We start from the raw sequence: 10,404 nt of genomic DNA, 5'->3' as shown, positions 1-10,404 counted from the left end.
AAACCACTAAGAGCAATCAAACACGACTGATACACGCAGTCCACAACAAGAGAATCTCCCACAAGAGTAGATACATAAATAGGGGAACTCAAAGAATCCCGAGATACGCCCAAATACGGGGAAAAATAAGAGGACACATAAGAATATGTAGAGCATAGGTCAAATAATACCGACGCATCTCTACGACAGACCGGAACAATACTTGTAATGACAGAATTAGAAACAATTGCCTCTGTACGAGCAGGAAGTGCATAATATCTGGCCTGGCCTCCCCCTCTAGGGTGACCTCTACCTCCCCAACCTCCACCTTGAGCTGGTTGAGCAGGTGGGGTGGCAGCTGGTGCTGTAATCATAGCCTGAGGAACCGATGGAGTACGCTGTGACTGAAAAGTCCGTGGAGGTGCACCCTCCTAATCCTGGGGCAATCCCTCACCATGTGGCGAGTGTCGCCACACTCAAAACAAGCTCTGTGAGGGCGTGGCTGCTCAGTCTAAGTCTGCTGGACTGGCCGCTAGGAACACCCCATGTAGGAGGCAAACTAGATATTGGCGGTGCATAATAAGGCTCTTGGGGTCTAGAAGGAGCTGGAACACCGCTGGAGGCTGGAAAAGCTGAATGAACGAGGTGGCTCACATAACCCCTACCATGGCGAGCTGCTGGGGCACGAGCTCCAGAATAATAACCAGCCTCTCGAGACCTCTTGGCCTCCCTCTTCTCTCTATCCCGGGCAAACATTCCTTCGAATCTCCTGGCAATACCCACAACCTGCTGATAAGAGATATCCATCTCCAATTCCCTGGACATACTACTCCGGATGCTGGGATGGAGACCCTCAATAAACCGTCGAACCTTTTCTCAAACTGTGGCAACTAAGGCCGGTGCATGTCGGGCCAAATCACCGAAGCGAACTACAGACTCTGACATAGTCATAGCACCCTGGCACAGCTGCTCAAACTCCGCGCGCCATGAGTCCCTGAGGCTCTAAGGGACATACTCTCTCAAAAACATGTCCGAGAACTGAGTCCATGTCAGTGAAACTGCCTCAGCCAGACTACCCAACTCATAAGCACGTCACCACTGATATGCTACTCCTCTAAGCTGGAATGTGGTAAAAGATAACCCACTCGTCTCCTCTACGCCCATAGTACGGAGAATACGATGACATTCCTCCAGAAAACCCTGAGCATCATCTGTAGTCAATCCACTGAAAGTAGGTGGGTGAGTACTTCTTGTACATCTCAAGTTTGAGCTGCTCCACCTCAGAAGCTGCTGCCCTAACCTCAGGCTGAGCTGGAGCTACCGGCTGCATTAGTACAATCTCTGGAACCTGGTCGACCTGAACCCGCTGCTCTGGAGTACCGGCGACGGGAGTCTGTGCTCCTCCCCCGGCCTGAGATATGGCAGGAGCAAGTGGAATTATTCCAGCCTGAGCTAAGGTGCTAAACATGCTCAGAAACTGGGCTAGAGTCTCCTGGAGGGCTGGTGCAGCAACAGGTATCTCAGGTGTCTGCCCTCTAGCTTGAGCTACTGGGGGCTCCTCTGTAGCAGCTCGTGCGGGTGCTCTGGCTGCACCACGTGGACGTCCTCGGCCACTACCCTGGCCCCAGCCTCTTGCGGCTCTAGCAGGGGGCTGCAAGTGCCTGTTCATCACATCTGCTTGTATGTATCCTCACCATCTGTGAGAGAATAGAATACATAAATTTAGAATCTCTAAAGTCAATAATTTTCGCACAACAAGGAATCAAAGTAATGAAATGTTTTTCTAACAGTTCCATAGCCTCCCGAAGATAAGTGCAGACGTCTCCGTACCGATCCGTGAGACTCTATTAAACCGGTTTGTGACTCACGACACCTACGAACCTAGAGCTCTGATACCAACTTGTCACGGCCTAATTTCCCCTCTGTGTGACGTCGTGACGGTACCTAGTCTCTACAACTAGGTAAGCCTAACATCTTACGGAATAATGAAATAAAAATATAAATTTAACCAACTATTTAAAAATATACAACAAATCCCAAAACCCAGAACATCGTGAATCATAAACTACAGAAGGAACAATCTAGTGTCTCTATACATTAGAGTCTAACAAGGAAAAATACAGAAGATAATGGACATGAGAAAGAGTAGAAGGGGACTCTGAGGTCTGCGGATGCGGCAGATATACCTTGAAGTCTCCAAAGCTGTCCCGACTCACTGATAGTTCGGCCGATAAGGTGCACCTGGATCTGCACACGAAAAACATGTGTAGAGAGTAGCATGAGTATACCACAATTGGTACCCAGTAAGTGCCAAGCCTAACCTCGGTCGAGTAGTGACGAGGTCATGTCAGGGCCCTGCTGGTAAATATATAATAAAATAATATAGAGTGTAATACCGCAATAAAATAAAGGCTAAAATTTAACAACAATGAAATCATAGAAAGTAACAACTCAGTACAAGAAACACAACAGGGGATCTCACGAGATACCGTCTCGTAGTCCCAAACGTAAATGTGCAGGGGGATCTCCCGAAATACTATTTCATAGTCCCAAAGTAAATGTGCAGGGGGATCTCCCGAAATACCGTTCTGTAGTCCCAAAGTAAATATGCAATACATGGGGATCTCCCAGAATATCGTTCCGTAGTCCCAAAGTAAATATGCAGTACATGGGGATCTTCCAAAATACCGTTCTGTAGTCCCAAAGTAAATATGCAACGCGAATGATAGAAATACAACTACATCACAAAATTCTTACAATTTAGACTAAGTACCAGTCAAGGAAGAAGCAGAAAATTCATTAAGCATGCTGCACATAATTCACATAAATAATTAAGACACGTAGACATGTTATATTAGACTAAGCATAATAGCTACACATATTGGAATAAATCAATTAAGAATGAAAATAGATTAGTACTCATTAAAATGGTATAACTCAAAATAACAGGAAAATATGTTACTGCTCGGTAAGAAAATCGAGTTTTACAACAACTAGCCCGTGTACGTACTCGTTACCTCACGTACACGACGCTCACATAGCACAATAGTTCCAAATCTTAAGGGGATTTTCCTCACACGAAGTTAGGCAAGCCACTTACCTCGAACCAAACTCAATCAATCGGTCACAATGCCTTTCCCACGAATATCCGGCTTTGAATGGCCCAAATCTAGCAAAAAACAATTACATATCATAAATACAACAATAATAGGCTCATCTAATTAACGAAATCAATATTTTAACGAAAATTTCGAAATTAACTCAAAATTCGCCATAGGACCCACGTCTCAGAATCGGGTAAAAGTCAAAAAATACAAAAGTCCGTTCACTCACGAGTCTAACCATATCAAATTTACTAAAATCCGACACCAAATGGTCCTCCAAATCCACAAATCAAACTTCCAAATCCCTAGCCTTCAATTCCAAATTTTCACCTTAAATACATACTAACTAGGTGAAAAAATATATGGGAAAACAAGATTATTGATAAAAAATAAGCACAATGGACTTACCTCAAGAAATCTCTCGAAAATGCTCTCAAACATCGCCCTAAACCAAGTTGCAAAGTCCAAAAATAACAAAAATCGCGAAGCCCTTTGGTTTTAACCACTGCACAGGTATTTCCGCACTTGCGGAGCCTGGGCTCGCACCTGCGGGTGCGCTTGTGCGGCAAAATGTGCGTATCTGCGCAAATCACTTACCACCTTTGCCTTCGCACGTGCGATGAAAGGGCCGCACCTGCGCCTGCGCGCCTGCGGAAATCGTGACGCATTTGCGGGCATCACAGATGCGAAATTCACCTCGCACCTGCGACCCCTGGAACTCCTCCATTTTTTCGCTTTTGCGCTTGCTTCTCCGCACGTGCGATCACGCACCTGCGGTCTCTCCACTGCAGGTGCGAAAATGACAGATGCCTGAAGACTTCAGCATCAACTCAAATCCAACTTTTGATCCGTTAAGCACTTGAAACTTACCCGAGGCCCCTGGGACCTCAACCAAACATACCAACCAATTCTAAAACACCATACGAACTTAGAGCCCACATATCACATCAACTAACGCTAAAATCACGAATCACCCTCCAATTCAAACTTAAAGAACTTGAAACTTCAAATTTCTACAACCGATGCCGAAACCTAGCAAACCACGTCCGAATGACTCCCAAATTTTGCACACAAGTTATATTCAACATTACGGACCTACTCCAACTTCCAGAATCGGAATCCGACCCCGATATCAAAATTTTCATTACCTGTCCAAAACTCCAAAAAATTATTTTTTTCACCAATTCAGGCCTAAATAAGCTACAAACCTCCAAACCACAATCCGGACACGTCCCTAAGTCCAAAATTACCTAACGGAGCTAACAGAATTGACAGAATTCCATTCTGGAACCGTCTTCACATAGTTCCGACTACAGTTCAAATTCTAAGACTTAAGCTCTCATTTAGGGACTAAGAATCCCAAAACACTCCGGAACTCAAAACCAATTATCCTGGCAAGTCACAATAGCAGAAATAAATATGGAGAAAGTAGTTAATATGGGTTCAAGGCTCTAACTCTCAAAACGACCGGTCGGGTCGTTACAAATATGTTATTTAAAGTTATTACTTATAAATTTAGCAAAATGCTAATTACCAAAGGAAAAAAAAATTGCATTTTATTTCACCAAAGATAGAACCAAACATAAATGAAGCACCCGTTTGACTATAGATTTTGGGTACTTTATTTCAAGAAAAAAAAAATGAAAACATTGTTTGTTCATAGAATATGATCAATTTTTGAAAAAAAATGATCTTTTTTTTCAAGTTCCCAAAAACTGATTTAGGACCGTTTTTGAATGAAATTTTTTCTTTCACTCACAAAACTTCAAGTTTTTTTTTTCTACAAATAAAATTTATATTCAAACACAACTTCAACTCAAAAATTATTTTTCAACACAACTTTAAAAACTCTTTTATCAAGTTTCAATCAAATTTATGTCTAAATGCTAGCGAAATCACGAGCTAGAAGAACAAAAACGTTAGGTAATTGTTTTTTCATGTATTAAAACTGTCGCGATTAGCTTGGAGAAATAATTAAGATATTCTTCAAATTGCCATGAACAAATATGTTATAAAAAGATTTCGTGATTTTTACTACTCTAAATATATCTATATTTTTTAGATTATCAATTTATCTAGTAGTATTAATTTATCTTTTTGCATTCTTCTACTTTTGTCAAAAAGTAGGTTTCCAAATGTAGACCAATATTAAATTAAATTAGAAAAGAATACCTACCCAACCAAGCCCACTTGCAAAATTATCTTATTCTTATTAATCAAGAAAAATTAGAGCTTACAGATGCGGATAATAATAAGAATTAAAATACAAAACACTAGTATTAAATTTGGGCCATTCACACACATTTTGACGTACCAATGGCATTGTCTTTTGGACCCTTCTGAAAATTTTCCATTTCACACTTTCCCACGTTTTCACCTTCTGCTTTTAGACTAAGGTTGTCGGTGCCGTTAGTTTTTGCCGGCGATGGTTAGCATAATGAACGTTAGGAGTAGTAGTGAAGATGATTACATTAGAAGACATCATAGACATGATATTAGGGAAAATCAGTGTAGCTCTTCACTTGTAAAGCATATTAGAGCTCCTGTTCATCTTGTAAGTGATCCCAACTCAGTTTCTTGAAAAAAAAAGATTTGATTTTTATGCTTAGTTTAGCTTTTTTTGATAGCTCAATTTAGTTTATGGAATAAAGTTTTGATTTTTATGCTTATTTGAGCTTTTCTTGTTAGCCCAATTTAGTTTATTGAAAAAAGATTTGATTTTTATGTTTATTTCAGCTTTTCTTGCTCAGATCTATATGTGATTGACCTGTTATTCAGGCTCTGATGGTTTAATTTTGTGCTTTATAATTGATTCATACTTATGTTTAGAATTGAGACATAGTTGTAGTATGCCATACTTTTGAAGCTTAGTTTAAATTGGTGTTGTTTGCAAAAAAGGTATTTCTAGTTAGGATTTGGCTTTAAATTGTAGACAAACAAGATAAGGAACTTTATTGATGGAATTGATATACTGAAAATTTTATAGTTTTTCCATTGCATAGATCATAAGACTGAAGAATGTTTTACTGTTTTGGTTTCTGTGGTTTACATGTGTCCTATTTGAACATGGATACTGGATGTACTGCATATGTTTTTTACTGGAATTTGGTATATTTGATAGGTTTGGTCATTAGTGAGAAGGTTTGATCAGCCACAAAGGTACAAACCGTTTGTTAGCAGGTGCATCGTGCAAGGGGACCTTGAAATCGGGAGTGTCAGAGAAGTGAATGTTAAGTCCGGACTCCCAGCTACCACAAGCAAGGAAAGGTTAGAGCTTCTAAATGACGAGGAGCACATCTTTGGGGTAAAGATTGTCGGTGGGGATCACAGGCTTAGGGTATGAATCTTTTATCTTCTCATTTGATATGTTAATCGACTTGTTAGATGCTTATTTATATGTGTGCAGTGGCGGACCCACGTGGTGGCTAGCGGGTTCAACTGAACCCGCTTCACCAAAAATTAATACTGTGTATATGTATAAATTAGGATTAAAGTTGTGTAAATTTTGTATAAATATTTTATTTGAACCCACTTGACAACTACTATTTTACGACTAAAATTATGTACTTCTAAGATTGAACCCGCTTGCATAAAATCATGGGTCCGCCACTGTATGTGTGGACAACCTTTTTAAAAAGCGAATAAAAATTATATGTGCTGGAAACTTTATTGAGATAACATATTTTGAGCTTCTAATTGAAGTTCCATTTTCCTGAAAGAAGGAATACAGAATCTGATGTATTTGCACTGTTAGTAAACTATGTTACCCCAGCCATCTTGCATCATCGTCTTACTGCCATAAGTTAAACTATTTGTCCTTCATTGCTTTTTCTTGTTTGCTGAGGTGAGTGGTTCATGCTTTGCGTTTCTGTGAAAGATTTCAATGCTCTTGGATTCTTGCTACTTTTATCTAACCATCCCAAGTACTTTCTCAAGCTTGAGAGTTGAGAGCTTTTTTGAGCTTGTCTCGAGTAAAGAGTCTGATCTTTTGTTAAGTTGCCTCTGTTAAAAAGGTTCAAAACCACATCGACAGTAAAATTTCTTTCTAGTACTTGAGATAAAAAAATCATGATCATTTCTCGAACTTGAACAAAAGCTGTCACAATGTGTCTGGTGGTGGGTTTTATGTCAAGGTTCAATTCGGAAGAAAGCTGAGAACTTTTCGGGTGAATTCTTGGTGTTCCTCTTAATTAAGACTTGAGTATATTCTCAGGCCTTTTGTGTTCGAATATCATATAGAAGCTGGTTGTTACCATTCTCTAGTTGAGAGGAGTAGGGTCTCTATGGTAGTGGTTTCAAAGTACCTTGTAGTTTGATCTCACTAACTGTGTTTTGTGTAGTATTTCCATGCGTGGTAAGAACGGTTGTTTCCTATGCTGTGTATGAAAGAAGTGTAGTTGCAGATATGCAATGAGATATGGCACTGGATTTAAGATCATATACCTTAAACAAGATTGCACTACTACCTTTATAATAATATACTAAGAATAAATTCATAAGAATGTTTCAGTAACTTCCTCTCTAGGAGTCTATTATGAAACCCCAACAACTGACCTTCTATAAAGTCAATTTCTTAAGTTCTCTATTTATTCTGGACCTTTTCTTTTGATCTTTTAATTTTTTTTGTATGTGTTTCTTGGCTGTTTCACGTTGGATTCTTAAGCTCATTATTCAGATGTTCTGTGAACATTTTGGAATTAAAAACAAGAAAGGTAGGAAGTTGTCACAGGCCTTGCAGTAAATGGTATTCCATGTAGACTGGCAGCTGAATACTTCTTTAAATTCATAACTCCTTTCATATGGATTACAAATCTGAGCCAAAGATGAGAATCTAGAAAATCCCTTTATATTAGTCTCATCGTGTTTCTGTTTGTGTGAGGTTTTTTTTTTGGGGGTGGGGGTAGTGGATGTTTCTGCTGCTGTCTTTCCACCCCTGGCTGTGTAAATTATGCTATATAGTTTCTATATGTATCATTCTCACTGGTACTGTGCTTGGGAATGGAACTGCTAAATATGTGGTATTTTATTGATCTGTCGAGTGTCTTGATGTTTCTTCACAAAACTTGCAGAACTACTCATCAATTATAACTGTTCATCCGGAGGTCATTGATGGAAGGCCTGGAACAATGGTAATCGAGTCATTTGTGGTGGATGTTCCAGATGGGAATACTAAGGATGAAACATGCTACTTTGTCGAGGCCCTCATCCGGTGTAACCTCAAATCACTAGCTGATGTGTCAGAGCGCTTAGCTGTGCAGGGCCATATGGAGCCTATTGACAGAACGTAGTTTACACTTTCTGCATATGCGGCAGTCTGGACATCGATCATTTTGCTAGAGCGTACAGGGATTTGATTAGTAGACGAGTAGAGTGACTGGTTTTATGCTAGTCCCTTCTCGATCTCAGAAGTATATATACATATACATGCTTCCTTTTAATCGTCTATAAGGTCACCGCAGTTTGTAACATGCAACCGGTTTAATCTTGCAACTGGCTATTTCATAATGTAAAGAACCAGCTATAGTGTTTGTGGGCAGTGTGAATGCATTGAGCTTGGATTGTAAATATCTATGCTCATAAAAATGCTTCTTCTTGTTATAGGATCAAAACTGTGGTTATGACAAGCTCTATGCTTGTGTATCTTTGAGATTTGATGTGTTACTAAGTATTAGAAACAGTATTTAGTAAACTAAAAATAGTGTGCTTTTGCTTTTTGTTGTATACTACACTCTCCTTTATCCTTTCTGAATGTTATATTATCTCCTCCACATCACACTGTAATGCTGTATCTATCTTCCCTTGAGCCTAAGTTCTGAAGAATGGACCCCAATATTTGGCGGTCAAAGATACCCGATACATGTGATGGTGCGAGGTAGCAGGCATTCGCTGAAATTGTCTGGTGTCAAACTGCAAATTGGTCCGAATATTATCATTATGAAAAAATATCTAAAAAGAGATGCATATTGCTATTCAACAGTTTAACAACAACAAACCCAGTGTAATCCCACATGTGGGGTCTGGGGAGGCTAATGTGTACGCACACCTTATTTCTATCTTATGAAGGTAGAGAGGTTATTTACGATAGGCCCTCGGCTCAAGGAACAATGAAAATAAAGTAGGGCACAGTAACAATAACAATATAATAAGAGCAAATGAGTAAATGACACAATATGTAATAATAAAGAACCAATAATAAGAAAATACTGCTATTCAATAGTTCAAAGGCTCTAATTGACTACAATTCTCTTTTCCCAATTCCTCCCAAAGGAGACAAAAAAAACTAAAAGATATACTAATAACCTATACCATTTTCTGAAAAAGATAAAAAAAGCAACCCATTCCCCCTTTATTTGGCTGAGATAAATTGGCCAATATTAGACGATTACAAATGGACAGAATATGGTATCAACTATAGTAGAGTCGTTTAACTTTTGAAGTGGAGAATTAGTGATTTAGTGGGAACTAGCTTTAGTTGATGGGTGTGGCCACTGGCGTTGGGGGAATGGTTTGGCTTAAGAGCTTTATTCTTTATGTCAGCAATATCTTCTAGTTGCAAAAGCTTTTACGTAAAACTGTGAATCTATGCTTTAATGGGTAAGATAATAATACTATATTGAACTTTTGAAGTAGACATATATGGGTTGAGTATATAAAAAGCCAAAAAAAGGAAAAATATATATATATATTTTTAAAAATAAATAAAAATTCCATCCTTATGATGGAGGATAACGCTAGACTCCAACCAGTTCATTCCAAAAGATCATAATTACATGGAGGAGTACATACACTTTAGCCTCTATTACATGATGAAAGTTGATTGAAACCAACTTTTGTAAAAACTGAGACTCTGAGAGAGGTTAATAGACAAAGGATTGAGGGCCTCTTCCCTAAGCCTAGGAAACTTAGAGAGTTTGTATGTAGGAATTACACGTAGATATGTAACAAGGGACCAAAAACTACTACTACTACTATTAGACTCCGTTACTATAATGATATGGCGCTTCTTTCTTGTTTTGAACCTAAACCTGAAAAATATTAGGTGATCTTTTAATATGTTTAAATTTTGGTGGACAGAGTTACTCGATACAGGTGCTTGTAAAAAATAATAAATACCCTATAGAATTAATCGAGTTGTGTCCAAGTTTTTTGAACACTATACTTAAGAAAAACTAGAAGATGGTGGAGTCCGTTTTGCATAAAGTGAGCTGGCTAGTGTTCAATGCGACAAAGCCAGGGCACATGGTATTTAGCTGCCAACCAACAAGTGCAGTTATGACTCTTCACTTGATTTTTGTATTGGTTTTATTGATGCTATGGACAG

At 39.0% G+C, this 10,404-nt stretch overlaps 1 protein-coding gene across 1 annotated transcript; it reads left to right on the top strand.

Moving 5' to 3' along the window:
• The first annotated feature begins 5,329 nt into the window (after positions 1-5,329).
• On the top strand, positions 5,330-8,804 carry LOC104098597 (abscisic acid receptor PYL9-like). The gene is made up of 3 exons (XM_009605382.4): positions 5,330-5,637; positions 6,205-6,420; positions 8,153-8,804. The coding sequence occupies exons 1-3, from the start codon at positions 5,509-5,511 to the stop codon at positions 8,369-8,371; spliced, it is 564 nt and encodes a 187-aa protein (XP_009603677.1). The 5' UTR covers positions 5,330-5,508; the 3' UTR covers positions 8,372-8,804.
• The last annotated feature ends 1,600 nt before the right edge of the window (positions 8,805-10,404 follow it).

The sequence above is a fragment of the Nicotiana tomentosiformis genome, chromosome 8 (genome assembly GCF_000390325.3).
Source record: "Nicotiana tomentosiformis chromosome 8, ASM39032v3, whole genome shotgun sequence".
In the NCBI taxonomy this organism is placed as follows: Eukaryota; Viridiplantae; Streptophyta; class Magnoliopsida; order Solanales; family Solanaceae; genus Nicotiana; species Nicotiana tomentosiformis.
This window is presented reverse-complemented; position numbering and strand designations above follow the sequence as displayed.